The sequence below is a fragment of the Scyliorhinus canicula genome, chromosome 23 (assembly GCF_902713615.1).
Source record: "Scyliorhinus canicula chromosome 23, sScyCan1.1, whole genome shotgun sequence".
In the NCBI taxonomy this organism is placed as follows: domain Eukaryota; kingdom Metazoa; phylum Chordata; class Chondrichthyes; order Carcharhiniformes; family Scyliorhinidae; genus Scyliorhinus; species Scyliorhinus canicula.
The window spans coordinates 24,532,282-24,549,820 of NC_052168.1; the positions used below are offsets into that span (position 1 = coordinate 24,532,282).

At 51.4% G+C, this 17,539-nt stretch overlaps 1 protein-coding gene across 11 annotated transcripts in view; it reads left to right on the top strand.

Annotated features, from left to right (window-relative positions):
- The window catches only part of LOC119956323 (meiosis inhibitor protein 1), a 536,433-nt gene that overhangs the window by 253,579 nt on the left and 265,315 nt on the right, over nt 1–17,539 (top strand). For all 11 annotated transcript variants that reach the window (XR_005458631.1, XM_038783445.1, XM_038783450.1 and 8 more), the window contains one exon: nt 2,727–2,868. Coding sequence is in view for 10 of the 11 variants with exons in the window: in XM_038783445.1 (XP_038639373.1) it covers nt 2,727–2,868 (142 nt within the window). In the remaining variant the exon portion in view is untranslated. The remainder of the gene's footprint in view (nt 1–2,726; nt 2,869–17,539) is intronic.

Below are 17,539 nucleotides of genomic sequence, written 5' to 3' on the forward strand. Positions count from 1 at the left end.
GCACCTGACAGCGAAACTCAAAAAAAAGCGCCAATCCCCATTACATTTTTAAAAAATTGTACCTCCCCCCAGACATTTCATCCCATCCTGGATCACGGTTCTAGCGAAAACGTGAAGAATGTCTGACTGATTGACCCGTCCGACAACCGTAAAAGTGAATGGGCCACGTAAAATCGCTCCCAATTGACTCCTTATTGGGCTTAATTGTTGGCGAGCGCACATCTGACCGTCCCCGCCAAGCGAAATATGATGTGAGTTCACGATGATGTGGGCACACATGCCCAGCATCGTCTCGCACGAATCATGTGCTGTTGGGTCGGGCAGGTGCTCGCTCAAACAACGTAACATTCTGATTCTTCTATTTTTTTTCATAGGAATTCCACTATTTTGACATCCACTGATGAAGCTGACTGATCAATAATTCCCTGGACAAGTTCTATTTCTCTACTAAAATATAAGAATTACATTAGCTATCCACCAGTCCTCTGGCACTACACCTTTTTCCAACATATTGTTAAGTATATGTAGTAATGGCTCTGATATCTCTCCCAAATTCTTACAAAATGTATGACTGCAATTCATCTGGGCTTTGCGTTGCCCCGTAGATGTTACCTGCTAGAGTGTCTCAAAACCCTGAAGGTTAACTTGAATGACTGGTTCTTAGTGGTTTATATTTGTTTGGAATAATGTGAGGATCAATAGGGGCTGGTTTAGCTCACTGGGCTAAATCACTGGGTTTTAAAGCAGGCCAGCAGCACGGTTCGATTCCCGTACCAGCCTCCCCAGACAGGCCTACTCGTGACAATAAGCGGTTTTCATTTTCATTTCATTTCATCAATGTACGACACAGTGAGGAACCCGAATAGCTGCTGTGTAAACAAATAACAAAGACTATTAATTACAGTGAGAGAAAGGAACACATGACAAGAGACTAATGTAAACTATGACACTCTGAAATATATTAATAACTAAACACACCATGTTATCTGAATGTACCTCTCGTTCCCATAATCTACCCGCGTTGCCTGAGCTCACTGATTCCCTTTTCCAAAGAAACATCCAATTTTACATCAAATCCAGCAAATAAATTCATGCAATGTCGCTTAGGTGACCAGGTCTGGGGAAACATCTCTTCCTGGTTCAGCAAAGACAACTAACTGCGTATTTTTGAGAAGAATATCTGCAATCTGCTGTGGCTCTAACTCTCTGGAACTGGCCTCCATGGCTCAGATCTTGGATGGAACTTGTCATGTGAGAGTGCCTTTAAGAAATGGGTGTTTAAGAAATGTACTTTTGAGAAATGGAGCTGCTCATGTTACTGGAGTGATGTCAGAGTGTGGGTGGAGCTGAGCTCTACTTCTGCTTTTTAGTTTCAGTTTGAGAAAAAGCTTGGGTGTGTCTGTATTTTTCATGAGCTTCATCTGAAGTTTAAACAAAGAGCTATACTGTTGATCTCTGCCACCCAAAGACTATGGATCATTTGGTGAATTCAGAATTATAAATGTTTTCAGTATTGAATGTAAACTCTAATGTGCTCCTGTTTGAAGGTTTGTTAAGTCTTTTGGGTGTAAAAGGACAGCATACAGGTTATTTAGTGTTGTATTCTTTGGGGGGTGTATTTGCTTTACTGGTTGCTAAGATATTTACTGTTTGTTTTAAAAAGGTTAACTTGAGTTCGTAGAATAAACATTGTTTTGTTTTTAAAAATACTTGTCCATTTTCTGCTGTACCACAACTGTAGAGTGGGCCGTGTGCTCCCCATACCACAAACTATTAAAAGTTGTGGGTCAGGTGGACTCCGTGATACACTTTGGGATTCTCTAAACCCTGACCCATAACAAACTGGGCTCTGTGACTGTTGGATAGAGAACTAGTTTCTTTCCCCAATGAGAGTGTGAGCAGTTATACTTTTAAGTCTCTTTCATAACCCACCCTGTGAATTCAGCTGTCTGCATCCCTCAAATTCTTTGGCTTTTGAAGTTCTCATTCGTATAGCCCGACTGATCTCTAGTAAATAATGTTTCAGATATGACCATTCAATGTCTCTGGATGCCTCTTGGTCTCTTGATGTCTCTTGGTACTGGGTAAATCGCAGCTCATTGTTCCTCCAGAAGCCTGCTAGTCTTGTTACTCGTCTATTATTTTGTTCTCATCTCAGATTCACTGTTAACCTTGTTACCATCCCAAATTCTTAACACAAGACTTATCCTACTTGAGTTTGATTAGTTGATTTAATTCATCTGCCTTATTATTTTAAATGCGCTCATCTCATTGGTCATCCCATTATCCAATGTCAATTCCACCTGTTCCATCTCACTGGTAAATACTGAAGCAAAGTAATTATTTTATATTTTTATCTCAATTTCTTTTAATGACAGTATACCATGCAAGTAGCACAGTGATTAGCACTGTTGCTTCACAGCACCAGGGTCCCAGGTTCGATTCCCGGCTTGGGTCACTGTGCGGAGTCTGCACGTCCTCCCTGTGTCTGCATGGGCTTCCCTGGGTGCACCGGTTTTCTCTCACAAGTCTCGAAAGACATGCTGGTTAGGTGAATTGGACATTCTGAAATCTCCCTCTGTGTACCCGAACAGGCGTCTGTGTGTGGCGACCAGGGGTTTTTCACAGTAACTTCATTGCAGTGTTAATGTAAACCTACTTGCGGCACTAATAAAGATAATTATTAAAAAGCATTAAAACCAGTTTTATGCTCACATTTTTTGTAGATTAGCTGTTGATTGTCAGAAGGACCCTTATGTGCAAGAAAATGCATTCACAGCTCCTAGCATTGGAAGTGAGAACATGTTGGAGAAGTACTCAGAGTTCCTCATGAAAGTTTGCGACACTTTATGTATCCCAGTTACAATGGTAAGAAGCATTAGCATTTTAATTAGAAAGAAGCAAGTTAGATTTAATTAACCAAGGATGAAGATCTCAATTATATGGAGAGACTGGGGAACCTGGGGATATTCTCCGTGGTGCAGATTTGATAGAGCTGTTGGAGCTGTTCAAAATCATCAATGTTTTGAATGGGGTAGATAAGGAGCAACTGCTTTCAGTGGCAGAAAGGCCAGTAACCAGAACAGATTTAAGGGGACTGGCAAAAAAACCAGAGGGGAGATGAGAAAAATAATGAGTTGTTATCACCTGGAATGCGCTGCCTGAAAGGGTGGAGAAGCAAATTCAAAGCAACTTTCACAAGGGAAGGAAAATAAATACTCAAAGTGAAAATATTTACAGAGCTTCAGGGAAGTGGCAAAGAGAACTATTTGGATAGTTTCACTAAAGGCATATAGGGCCGAATGGCCCCCTTTGTATCAATCTATAATACTATGTTTTGTTAGAGAAATGTCCTCCATAAGAACACTTGTAGAGCTTTTCCTTCGACCTTCAGCGTCAGCTACTGAGGTTAGTTGCAAGATGCAAAGGTATTGTGGTAGTCATCACTGTTGTATTATATACTGCATACAAGGGTATTATGGTAAGGCCCCTGTACTACAGCTACGGGAGTAGATCCGTGCCTGCTGGCTCTGCCCAGTAGGCGGAGTATAAATGTGTAGGCTCTCCGGCTGCGGGAGGCTCCACATCTCTGCGTAATAAAGCCTCGATTACTCTCTACTCTCGTCTCGTCGTAATTGATAGTGCATCAGGCTTTTCGTAACTAGCCTCGGCATGTGAAACCGCTGCATTTTGTGCACAACACATACTAGACAATATTTTGACTTGTTCAAAACCCATTTACTTACACAGATCAGGCCCAATATGTGTGGAGACTGACCTCTTGTGCTTGTGAATAATTTGAATCTGCTTCCTGTGTCTATTGACTCAGTTATGGAGTTTAATTGATGCATTTTTGGGACCTTAAGCTTGATCCAGCAGCTCTTAAAGTATTCATACTGTAAAGTGTTTCATGTACAGAGACATTGGGGGGGGGGGGTGAGGGGGGTTATGGTGGCCTGGATGAACAAAATGGAATATAATGGTATACTCGCTGGACTGTGTTAAACATTGGTTAGAACACAGCTAGAGTATTGTGTGTAATTCTGGAATCCATAGGCAGAGGAGATACCAGGATATTGCCTGGGCTGGAGAGCTTTATCTATGCAGAGAGATTGCATAGACTGGGGCTCTTTTCCTTGGAGCAGAGGATCGAGATGTATAATATTATGAGGGGCATATATAGAGGAGACAGGAAAAAACTTTTCCCCTTGGTGGGGGGATCAATGACCAAGGGGGCATAGATTTAAGGTAAAGGGCAGGAGGTTTAGAGGGGATGTGAGGAAAAACCTTTTCACCCAGAGGTTGGTGGGGTCTGGAGCTCGTTGCCTGCAGGCAGAGATACTCACATCATTTAAGAAGCATTTATATGTGCACTTGCGATCCCAAGGCATACAAGGTTATGGATCAAGTTTAGCACACTGGGCTAAATCGCTGGCTTTTAAAGCAGACCAAGGCAGGCCAGCAGCACGGTTCAATTCCTGTAACAGCCTCCCCGAACAGGCGCCGGAATGTGGCGACTAGGGGCTTTCCACAGTAACTTCATTTGAAGCCTACTTGTGACATTAAATGATTTTCATTTCATTACATTCAAGTGCTGGAAAATGGGATTAGAATAGTTAGGTGGACTTCCGGTTGCGGCTATGGGGAGCTAAGCCGCACATTTGGCAGCTCCCGCCAGGAACGGACTTTTGGGCTTTTTTAAGGGCCCCCAGCGGTACTTGCTCAACGGTTCCCGTGTGGGAAGGTGTCTGCAGCGGATCCCCAGTGGTCTATGTTCTTGACCAGGAGTGGGGCCAGCAAAATAGCGGTGGCAGCGCCTAAGAAAAAGCGGGGGAAGAGAATCAAGATGGCGGCCGGCGGAGGCCTCGAGGAATGGAGGCAGTGGGCGCAGGAGCAGCAGGAGACTCCAGCGATGTTTTCAGGAGCTAAAAGTGGAGCTGCTAGACTCGCTGAAGGCGAATGCGGACAAGTTGCTGGCGACGCAGGCAGCCCAGGGGGTGGAGATCCGGGCGCTCCGACAACAAGCCTCCGAAAGAGAGGATGAGGTCGCGGCCCTCGCGGGAAAGGTGGAGATGCATGAGGTGCTCCATAAGAAGTGGCAGGAGCGGTTCGATGAGATGGAGAACCGGTCGAGGTGGAAAGATTTGCGGATCCTGGGCCTCACGGAGGGGCTGGAGGGGTCAGACCTGGGGGCCTATGTGGTCGTTTTGTTGAACTCAGTGAAGGGAGCTGGGTCCATCCAGGGGCCCCTGGAGCTGGAGGGGGCCCACAGAATACTGGCTAGGAGACCCAAGCCGAATGAGCCGCCACGGGCGGTGCTGGTGAGGTTCCAGCGGTTCGCTGACCGAGAGTGCGTGCTTAGGTGGGCCAAGAAGGAGCAGAGCAGCAAGTGGGAGAACACGGTAGTGCGGATCTACCAGGACTGGAGTGTGGAGGTGGCTAAGCGGAGGGTTGGGTACAACCGGACGAAGGCGGTGCTCCACAGAAAGAGTGTGAAGTTTGCCATGTTACAGCCGGCGCGTCTGTGGGTCACTTTCAAGGACCGGCACTTTTATTTTGAGTCCCCGGAGGAGGCGTGGGCCTTTGTGCAGGCCGAGAAGTTGGACTCTAACTGAGGGTCGGGGGTTTGTAAATAACTGTGTTAACTTTTGGTGGGAAGGGTCTCTGTTTTACGCTGTTTTATGCTGTTTTAAGCTGGTTGTGTGTTGTTTCTAGGGTGGGTGGGGTGCTGTCTTTTTTGCGTGGGCGGGGTCGGGCAGAGGGAAAGCGCGGGCTTTTCTTCTGTTTCCCGTGCTGAGGGTGGATGGGGGTGGGGTCGGAGCTGAGAAGCGCGGGCTTTTTTTCCCGCGCGAAAGCGGGAGGGGGAGGAGGAGGGTCTGCTGATGGGTCTGGGGGAGGAGGAGTAGCTCCACGTTGGGGGGGGGGGGGGGGTCGGAGGTGTGGCGGGAGTCGCCGGGGTCAGCAGAAGTTAGCTGGCTCACAGGAGTGCTACGGAGGGAGTAACGCGGCTGGGAGGGGTCCTAGCCTGGGGGGGTGTGGAGGGGGGAGGGGGGGTGTGCCATTACCGGGTTGCTGCTGAAATGGCCAGGAAGGAGCTGGAGTATGCAGGGGGGGCCGGGGTGGGGGTTTGCCGCCGTGGGGAAAGGGCCGAGCAGGGGGCGCTGGCCTGGGGCGGGCAGGGGACAGGTTATGGCTAGTCGGCAGGGGAGGGGGGCAGGGAGCCCTCTGATCCGGCTGATAACTTGGAATCTGAGAGGGCTGAATGGGCCGGTCAAACGGGTGTTTACGCACCTGAAGGGGCTGAAGGCGGACGTGGTTATGCTCCAGGAGACGCACCTGAAGGTGGCGGACCAGGTTAGACTGAGGAAGGGCTGGGTAGGCCAAGTGTTTCATTCGGGGTTGGATGCAAAAAATCGTGCGGTGGCGATTCTGGTGGGGATGAGGGTGTCGTTTGAGGCTTCAAAGGTAGTGGCTGACAATGGAGGGACGTATGTGATGGTGAGCGGGTGGTGCTGGTGAATATCTATGCCCCAAATTGGGACGATGCGGGTTTTATGCGGCGCATGCTGGGCCGCATTCCGGATCTAGAGGCGGGGGGGCCTTATACTGGGGAGGGGACTTTAACACAGTGCTGGATCCCCCATTGGATCGATCCATGTGCAGGACGGGCAGGAGGCCCGCGGCAGCTTAGGTGTTGAGGGGGTTTATGGACCACATGGGGCGTGTGGATGCTTGGAGGTCCGCGAGGCCGAGGGCCAGGGAGTATTTATTTTTTTCCCATGTGCAGAAAGCCTATTCCCGGATCGATTTTTTTGTCCTGAGCAGGGGGCTGATTTCGAGGGTGAAGGATGCCGAGTATTCGGCCATAGTCATTTCGGACCATGCCCCGCACTGGGTAGACCTTGAGCTGGGGGAGGAGAGGGACCAGCGCCCGCTCTGGCGCCTGGAGGTGGGACTGCTGGCGGATGAGAAGGTGGGCGGGCGGGTTCGGGGGTGTATCAAGAGGTACTTAGAGGCCAATGATAATGGGGAGGTCCGGGTGGGGATGGTTTGGGAGGCATTGAAGGCGGTGATTAGAGGGGAGTTGATTTCCATCCGAGCCCATAGGGAGAGGGGAGAGCAAAGAGAGAGGGAGAGGTTGGTGGGGGAGATGGTGAGGGTGGACAGGAGATACGCGGAGGCTCCGGAGGAGGGACTGTTGGGGGAGCGACGTAACCTTCAGGCCAAGTTCGACTTGCTGACCACCGGAAAGGCGGAAGCTCAGTGGAGGAAGGCACAGGGAGCGGTGTACGAATATGGGGAGAAGGTGAGTAGGATGCTGGCGCATCAGCTCCGTAAGCGAGACGCGGCCAGGGAGACTGGTGGAGTGACGGATGGGGGAGGCAATGTGGTGCGAAGGGGGGTGGACATTAATGGGGTCTTCAGGGACATTTATGGGGAATTGTACCGGTCCGAGCCCCCAGTGGAGGGGGGGGGGGGAATGGTGCTTTTTGGATAGGCTGAGATTTCCGAAGGTGGAGGAGGGGCAGGTGGAGGGGCTGGGGGCGCTGATTGAGCTGGAGGAGATGGTCAAAGGGATAGGCAGCATGCAGTCGGGGAAGGCGCCAGGGCCGGATGGGTTTCCGGTCGAATTTTACAAAATGTATGCAGACCTGTTGGGCCCCCTGTTGGTTAGGACCTTTAACGAGGCAAGGGAGGGGGGGGCTTTGCCCCGCGACTATGTCACGGGTGATGATTTCCTTGATCCTTAAACGGGACCAGGACCCCCTACAGTGTGGATCATATAGGCCGATCTCGTTGTTAAATGTGGATGCCAAGCTGTTGGCGAAGATCTTGGCCACAAGGATAGAGGACTGTGTGCCGGGGGTCATTCATGAGGACCAGACAGGGTTTGTGAAGGGAAGGCAGCTGAACACCAATATCTGTAGGCTTCTGAATGTTATAATGATGCCGGCGGTAGAAGGGGAGGGGGAGATAGTGGTAGCATTAGACGCGGAGAAGGCCGTTGATAGGGTTGAGTAGGGGTACTTGTGGGAGGTGCTGGAAAGGTTTGGGTTCGGGGAGGGGTTTGTCAGTTGGGTGAGGCTGTTATATGAGGCCCCGATGGCAAGCGTAGCCACGAATAGGAAGAGATCGGAGTACTTTCGGTTGTACCGAAGGGACGAGGCAGGGGTGTCCCCTGTCCCCTTTACTCTTTGCGTTGGCAATTGAGCCCCTGGCCATGGCATTGAGGGAGTCGAGGAATTGGAGGGGTCGGGTGCGGGGTGGGGAGGAGCACCGAGTGTCATTATACGTAGATGACTTGTTGCTTTATGTGGCGGACCCAGTGGGGGGAATGCCGGAGGTGATGCAGATCCTTAGGGAATTTGGGGGCTTTTCTGGGTACAAGCTCAACCTGGGTAAGAGTGAGCTGTTCGTCGTGCACCCGGGGGATCAAGAGGAGGGGATTGGTAGGCTCCCGCTGGAAAGGGGGGGGGGGGGGTAGCATTCGGTACCTGGGAGTCCAGGTGGCTAGGAGCTGGGGGCCCTTCACAAGCTTAACCTCACTAGGCTAGTGGAGAAAATGGAGGAGGAGTTCAAAAGATGGGACATTTTGCCACTGTCGCTGGCGGGCAGGTTGCAATCCGTCATGATGACGGTGCTCCCAAGGTTTTTGTTCCTATTCCAGTGCCTCCCCATCCTTATCCCGAAGGCCTTTTTTAGGAGGGTCAACAGGAGTATTACGGGATTTGTATGGGCGCATGGGACTCCGAGGGTGATAAGGGTGTTTTTGGAGCGGGGCAAGGATAGGGGGGGGCTGGCGTTGCCCAACCTCTGCGGGTACTATTGGGCTGCCAATGCAGCGATGGTGTGTAAGTGGGTAATGGACGGGGCAGGGGCAGCATGGAAGAGGATGGAGATGGCGTCCTGCATGGACACGAGCCTGGAGGCGCTGATAACGGCGCCGTTGCCGCTCCCTCCAGCGAGGTATACCACGAGCCCGGTGGTGGCGGCTACCCTCAAAATTTGGGGGCAATGGAGACGGCATAGGGGGGAGGTGGGGGGCTCGATGGAGTCCCCGATACGGGGGAACCACCAGTTTGTTCCAGGGAGCATCGATGGCGGGTTTCTGGGCTGGCACAGGGTAGGTATTAGGAGGTTGAGGGACCTGTTTGTGGATGGGAGGTTTGCGAGCCTGGGTGAGTTAGAGGGGAAGTTTGGGCTCCCCCCGGGGAACATGTTTAGGTACATGCAGGTTTGGGCGTTTGCCAGGCGGCAGGTGGAGGGGTTCCCTCTGCTGTCCCCATGTGGGGTACGGGACAGGGTGCTCTCGGGGTTGTGGGTTGGAGGGGGGAGGATTTTGTGTACCACGTCATGCAGGAGGTGGATGAGGCCTCGGTGGAGGAGCTGAAGGGTAAATGGGAGGAGGAACTGGGTGAGGAGATTGAGGAGGGGACGTGGGCGGATGCCCTGGAAAGAGTGAATTCCTCCTCTTCCTGTGCGAGGCTTAGCCTCATTCAGTTCAAGGTGCTGCACTCGGCCCACATGACTGGGACGAGGATGAGTAGGTTTTTCGGGGGCGAAGACAGGTGTGCTAGGTGCTCGGGGAGCCCAGCAAACCACGACCATATGTTCTGGGCATGCCCAGCGCTGGGGGAGTTTTGGAAGGGGGTAGCAAGGACGGTGTCGAGGGTGGTACGATCCAGGGTCAAGCCAGGCTGGGGACTCGCAATTTTTGGGGTTGCAGTGGAGCCGGGAGTGCAGGAGGCGAAAGAGGCCGGGGTTCTAGCCTTTGCGTCCCTAGTAGCCCGGCTGAGGATTTTGCTTCAATGGAAGGATGCGAGGCCCCCAAGCGTGGAGGCCTGGATCAATTATATGGTGGGGTTCATAAAATTGGAGAAGGCGAAATTTGCCCTGAGGGGATCAGTACAAGGGTTCTTTCGGCGGTGGCAGCCTTTCCTGGACTTCCTGGCAGAACGGTAGGAAAATAGGCCGGCAGCAGTAGCAACCCGGGGGGAGGGGGGAGGGAGGGAGAGGAGGGGAGGGGGAGAGAGGAGGGGGAGGGGGGGAGGGAGGGAGAGGAGGGGAGGGGGAGAGGGGAGGGGGAGAGAGGAGGGGGAGGGGGAGGGGGGGAGAGGAGGGGGAGGGGGGGAGAGGAGGGGGAGAGGGGGGGAGAGGAGGGGGAGGGGAGGGGGAGGAGGGGGAGGTGTGGGTTGTTCCGGTGGAAGGGAGAAATGTGTATATGTGTTTATTGAATTTGCCGGGTGTTTATCTATTTCTTCTTTTAGTAGTCACGGGGGGGGGGGGGGGGGGGGGGGGTGGTTTTGGGGGTTAGTGTGTTTTTCTTTTTGTTGTTGTTAATACTGTTTTCTTGTTGTTATGTTTTTGAAAATCTCAATAAAAATTATTTTTAAAAAAAGAATAGTTTGGTGGTTGTTTTTGACTGGAGCAGACTCGAAGGGCTGAAGGGTCTTTTCTGTGATATGTAACTATGACTCTAATACACTCGAGGTTTGGAGTGATGGAGCACCTTGCTGCTTGGTCAGTGGCTGGTAAATTACGTGTACTGCTGCATGAAATGGCCAAAAGTATAATGGCATTCCAGATCAACTTCACAGGCAGCAATGCCTGATAGCAGGTAGTTGCCAAATTCAGTGATGTGCACAGTGCCTAGAACAGATCAAGGATTCAAGGAATATCACAAATAAGCAAAAGGGAAAAAAACTTTAGATGCTGGAAAGCCTAAATAAAAATAGAAAATGCTGGAAATAGTCATAGGTCTGACAGCAATTGTGGAGAGAAAAATAAAGTCAGTGTTTCAGATTTATGATCCTTCATCGGGCCTTGAATGAATTAAAGGTATATCAAGTGCCGAGACACAGAAAGGGAAGGGGAGGAAAGAACAAAAGGGAAGGTCTGTGTTTGGGTTGAAGGCAGAGGATATTAAATGGCAAAAGAGATAATGCTGCAAGGAAAAAGGGGTGGTAATGGGATAAGTAGAAAATGGCTCCAGAGGAGATGTAAATGGGAATAGCAGTCGTTGCCATGACCATGTAAAAGGCGTTTCCTCAAGTGGTCCGTTTGTCTGTGTCTTTTAATTTGAGTGATTCCATTTAAAAATAGCCCAGGAGTCAAACTTTATTCTTAAACAAGGTAGTTTATTATATAACTTGATACACCATCAATAACACACGACGAGTGATGAATGTGACTGAGGCTTTAATACACTAAACAGCAAGCTTCCTGCCTCTGGACCCGAACGGAGACTTGCCACTTTTATACAGAAGCCCGAGAGGAGGAGCCACACCCGAGCCAGCCTGGACAAGCCCAGGCATGCACAATACAGTATGATATATATAATGCAATAACCTGGTTTACCACATTCACCCCCCTGTTTAAAAAAAGAGTCCGGCGTGGGTGAAGTGGTCTTGAAGGTCAAATCTGTTCGGGGCCTTGACCTTCCACTGTGGCTGCCTCAGTCCCGGCTGTGGTGTGGGCGTCGGCGTCAAGACCTGCGCGTCCGGAAGCGTGTTGTCTTCTTCTTCACCCAGATGTTGAGTAGGTGGTGTATGGGCGAAGGTGGTGGTGCTTGTCGCCAGTGGGCCTGCGGGTGTCAGTTCGTGAGTGAGGTGAGTAGGGATGGGGGAAGACGGTGTAGGGTGGGGGGTGGCGGTGATGGGAGCCTGCAGGATCGAAAATCCCGGGAGACCGTGTCCTGCCACCCGTCCTGCTGTGCCACGTAGGCATATTGGGGGGTTGCATGGAGCAGCAGGACCTTCTCGACGAGGGGATCGGTTTTATGGCTCGTTGCATGCTTCCGGAGAAGGACGGGCCCCGGGACTGTCAGCCAGGACAGAAGCAAGACCCCGGAGGTGGACTTCCTGGGGAAGGCAAACATACGTTCATGAGGAGTCTCATTAGAGGCTGTACATAGGAATGACCGGATGGAGTGAAGCGCATCGGGGAGGACCTCCTGTCAGCGGGAGACTAGGAGACTTTTCGACCGTAGGACCAGAAGGACGGCCTTCCAGACCGTCGCGTTCTCCCTCTCCACCTGTCGATTTCCCTGGGGGTTATAGCTAGTTGTCCTGCTGGAGGCAATGCCTTTGCTAAGCAGGAACTGACGCAACTTGTCGCTCATAAAGGAGGATCCCCGATCACTGTGGATGTAGGCGGGGAACCCGAACAGGATGAAAAGACTGTGCAGGGCCTTGATAATGGAGGCAGAGTTCATGTCAGTGCAGGGGATTGCGAAGGGGAATCTGGCGTATGTGTTGTTCCTCGTGTCTTAATAAAGCTCGTAGTCTCAAATGTGGAGAAGATGCTTTATTGTGAATTCGTTCTCTCTTCAGAGCTTAAGTTACGGCTACCTCCAATGCTGCCTGCTTGTGTGTCTGTGTCCTGCTACGAGTTCTGCCTTCCGTGAAGTGTATCCTCACTTCCTGTCCCGGTGTATTTATAGCTCTCCCGTGCTCCCTCTAGTGTCTACAACTAGCTCAGTTGTATTGCATCTAGTCAAATTTACGATCACCACAGAGTACTCGTTAATGATGTTGAGGAAGTACACGTTACGATCAGTAGAGGGTGATGTGTTGGGTAAGCTGGGTCTGCAAGGACTGCATTTACTGCAGTAGTGAGAGAGACAGGCTTCCAATACTTGAAGAAATGCAACTCGATTTTATTGAACTGTTAACTATCATACATACTTTAACTGTGGGTTGACACTATGCTGACTTGACTGGAGACCTGAGGCTAACTTGACTAGACTATCTGACTGCCACATGGTGTGTGTTCTAGTTGCTGCTCACGGGTTCTGACTGTCTCAGAGGCTGGATCCCAAGAGAGCGGGAAAACTAGTGCCCTCTGGCTTTATAGTGGTCGTGTCCTGTCTGGTGATTGGCTGCTGTGTTCTGTGTGTTCACTGGTCATCCTGTGTGTCCATCACTGCCTGTCTGTGCACCATCATATACCTGTGTGTATATTATGACATCTCCCCCCCCCCCCCTTTTTTGTTTACTTTTTTAAAAAATGTGTGTAGGTCAATAAATAGTGAGTGTGTGTGCAGGAGCCTGACTATATACAAAATATGTTAACGTATTTACATCGAAAGGAGTCTAGTGCAGATAGAGTGTTAAGTAACTGGTTAAGTAATTGGAGGCAGCAGGGTAGCATGGTGGTTAGCATAAATGCTTCACAGCTCCATGGTCCCAGGTTCGATTCCCGGCTGGGTCACTGTCTGTGCGGAGTCTGCACGTCCTCCCCGTGTGTGCGTGGGTTTCCTCCGGGTGCTCCGATTTCCTCCCACAGTCCAAAGATGTGCGGGTTAGGTGGATTGGCAATGCTAAATTGCCCGTAGTGTCCTAATAAAAGTAAGGTTAAGGGGGGGGTTGTTGGGTTACGGGTATAGGGTGGATACGTGGGTTTGAGTAGGGTGATCATGGCTCGGCACAACATTGAGGGCCGAAGGGCCTGTTCTGTGCTGTACTGTTCTATGTTCTATGTAATGGATTAAGAATCATTGCAATTAGATGTCTCATTTATGTTAAGTGTTCAATGATTGTCTCATTTATGTTAAGTGTTCAATGATTGACACTGATATGTAAAGGGGCTTCAGGTGGCCTCTGGATCTGGTGATGTGCAGAGTTCTGTGCAGAGTCAGTTGCAACAAATAAAACTGTGTTGGTGAAAAAGGAGCAGAACTTTGCCTCTTCATACCACAGCATTTAATACGTCTAACATAGAGGGCAGTTAACAAATTAGGAAGAAACAATATGTACAGATGTGCAAACGGATCACAAGGTAATGCAACATTCAGTCTATAAATTCAGTCTCTGTAGCGGGCGACAAATTCTGGTTGACCCAATGAGCATTTGGCTCCATTGTTGGAGGCCATGCTCGTGGGTCCTGTGGAACACTCGCTTGAGGCGATCAATGTGCTCCTGATGAGTTGTGGACCAGATAATGATAGCATCGACGTACACTCGCACCCCCTCGATGCCCTCCATCATTTGCTCCATTATGCGGTGGAACACCTCCGAGGCGGAGATGATGCCAAAGGGCATCCGGTTGTAACAGTAGCGACCGAACGGGGTGTTAAATGTGCACAGCTTTCAACTGGACGCGTCCAGCTGTATTTGCCAAAATCCCTTGGAGGCACCCAGCTTCATGAAAAACTTGGCGTGAGCCATTTCGCTGGCGAGCTCTTCTCGTTTAGGTATAGGGTAGTGTTCCCTGATGATGTCACGGTTCAAATCTTTGTGGTCGATACAAATGCGAAGTTCCCCAGACTGTTTTTTGACACAAACCATGGAGCTAACCCAGTCCGTGGGTTCCGTGACCTTAGAAATGACGCCCTCGTCCTGGAGGTCTTGCAGCTGCTGCTTGAGGCGGTCCTTAAGGGGTGCCGGCGCGGTGCACGAACCACAGGTGTGGCATTTGGCTTCAGCAGTATCTTGTATCGGTACGGGAGTGTGCCCATACCTTCGAAGACGCTGTGGTACTGTGCTATGATGTCATCTAATTGGGCTTGGAAGTTGACATCTGGCGAGGCCGTTGCCTCAACGGACGACATGGTGTGAACCCGCTGTACAAGATTCAGGGGTTTGCAGGCCCGAGCACCGAGCAGGGAAGCTCTGTTGGTTCCTACAATTTCAAAACGCAGGGTTGCTTTTGAAGAACGATGGGATACTGCAAGCTGGCATGAGCCACTGGCAGCAATGGCATTGCCATTGTAGTCGAGGAGCTGGCAGGCCGGTGGAAGAATGCTTGGCTTGACACGGATGGTGTCAAGGTCAGACTTTGAAATGAGGTTCGCTGAAGCATCGGTGTCCAGCCTGAAGCGTTTGCGAACCTTGTTGACCGTAAGGGTGGCACACCACTCGTCATATGGATCAATGCTCATCACTGGGAGTTGTTTCACCTTCTTTGCTGAAAGCAGCGTATGCTTGGTGATGATGCCCACCCGGAATGGGGATGTGAGGCCCTCGGTGTTGGGATCTGGAAGCATGTCGGAGTCTGTAACGGGTTGCTGTACTGACCGGACGTTCATGCGCTGCGGCTGGATCGCTGTGTGTTGGCCAGTTGAGCAGATCTGCACAGGGCTGCGTAGTAGCCAAGCTTGCCACACTTGAGACAGCGTCGAGGTTTTGCGGGACATTGCCGCTTTAAATGGGCGGAGCCACAGTTGTTGCACGTCATAGCGCCGACATCAGGACGTTCCGTGCGCCACCGCGCATGCGCGGTGCGGTCGAATGATTTGCGCACCTGCGCGGTTCGGTCGCCTGCCTCGCGAACCCCTTGGTTGTAGCGCGCATGTGCAGGAGCCCGGGAAAAGCACGCGGAATAGCTGCCCTCATCCAGACTCAGGGCCTGGAGCTGTTTTACGGCCTGCACCCGCTCTGCATCGTGGGGGCCTTGACGCGCCGTCTCTGCCCCCTTGATATGGGAGTACCAGTTGTTAGTATGCTCGTGTAGGACGCAGGTCCCGATGGCGATGGTAAGGGTGAGCTGCTTAACTTTAAGGAGCTGCTGGCGAAGGGGATCGGAGTGGATGCCGAAAACGATCTGGTCACGAATCATAGAATCAGAAGTGGAGCCGTAGTTGCAGGACTGCGCGAGGATGCAGAGATGGGTTAAAAAGGACTGAAAAGATTCATCCTCACCCTGAAGCCTCTGCTGGAACACATGGCGTTCAAAGCTCTCATTGACTTCAATGTCACAGTGGCTGTCGAACTTCAGCAGGACTGTTTTAAACTTTGTCTTGTCGTTGCCTTCAGCAAAGGTGAGGGAGTTAAAGATGTGGATAGCGTGGTCCCCGGCTGTAGAGAGGAAGAGAGCGAACTTCCTGGCATCCGATGCGGTTTCGAGGTCGGTGGCTTCAAGATACAGCTGGAACTTCTACTTGAAAAGCTTCCAGTTAGCACCGTGGTTGCTGGCGATGCGGAGCTGCGGGGGAGGGCGGACGCTGTCCATGTTACCGGATGGCTGATCGCTGGTCAAAGGCAGACTATCTCAAGATAGGTCCATCAAACTCGAGCATGACTCACTGGTACCATGATGTGTTGGGTAAGCTGGGTCTGTGAGGACTGCGTTTACAGCAGCAGTGAGAGAGACAGGCTTCCAACACTTGAAGAAATGCAACTCGATTTTATTGAACTCTTAACTATCATACATACTTTGACTGTGGGTTGACACTATGCTGACTTGACTGGAGACCTGAGGCTAACCCGAGGCTATTTTACTACCACATGGTGTGTGTTCTAGTTGCTGCTCACGGGCTCTGACTGTCTCAGAGGCTAAATCCCAAGAGAGTGGGAAAACTAGTGCCCTCTGGCTTTATAGTGGTCGTGTCCTGTCTGGTGATTGGCTGCTGTGTTCTGTGTGTTCACTGGTCATCCTGTGTGTCCATCACTGTCTGTCTGTGCACCATCATATACCTGTGTGTATATTATGACAGAGGGGAGGGGCCCTTTGAAGTCCATGCTGAGGCGCTCAGAGGGGCGGGAGGCCTTTACCAGATGTGTTCTGTCTGGCTGATAGAAGTGCGGTTTGCACTCCGCGCAGACCTGGTAGTCCCTGGTCACAGACCTGACCTCCTCGATGGAGTAGAGCAGGTTGCGAGCCTGGATGAAGTGGAAAAAACGGGTGACCCTCGGGTGACAGGGGTCGTTGTGGAGGGCCCGGAGTCGGTCTACTTGTGCGCTGGCACATGTACAGCGGGACAGGGCATCTGGGGGCTCATTGAGCTTCCCGGGTCGATACAAGATATCATAGCTGTAGGTGGAGAACCCGATCCTCCACGTCAAGATCTTATCATTTTTGATCTTGCCCCGCTGTGTGTTATTGAACATGAAGGCAACCGACTGTTGGTCAGTGAGGAGAGTGAATCTCCTGCCGGCCAGGTAATGTCCCCAATGCCGCACAGCTTCTACGATGGCTTGGGCCTCCTTTTCGACGGAGGAGTGCCGAAATTCGGAGGCATGGAGGGTACGGGAGAAGAAGGCCACGGGCCTGCCCGCCTGATTGAGTGTAGCGACCAGAGCAAAGTCCGACGCATCGCTCTCCCCTTGGAATGGGATGGACTCGTCCACAGTGTGCATCGCGGCTTTGGCAATATCTGCTTTGATGCGATTGAAGGCCAGTCGGGCCTCAGCCGTCAGGGGACAAATGGTGGATTTGATCAGTGGACGGGCCTTGTCCGCAAATTAGGGGACCCACTGGGCATAGTAAAAGAAGAACCCCAGGCATCTCTTCAGGGCCTTTGGGCAGTGGGGGAGGGGGAGTTCCAGAAGGGGGCGCATGTGGTCGGGGTCGGGCCCAAGGACTCCGTGTTCCACGATGTAGCCGAGAATGGCGAGGCGGGTTGTGCGGAAGACGCATTTCCCTCTATTACAGGTTAGGTTCATGAGTTTAGCGGTGTGGAGGAAGCGCTGGCGGTTTTCGTCATGATCCTGCTGGTCATGGCCGCAGATGGTGACGTTGTCTAGGTACGGGAACGTGGCCCTGTAGTCATCTGGGATGGCCACTTCCAGAATACAAAATGGATGATCGCAATGACTGT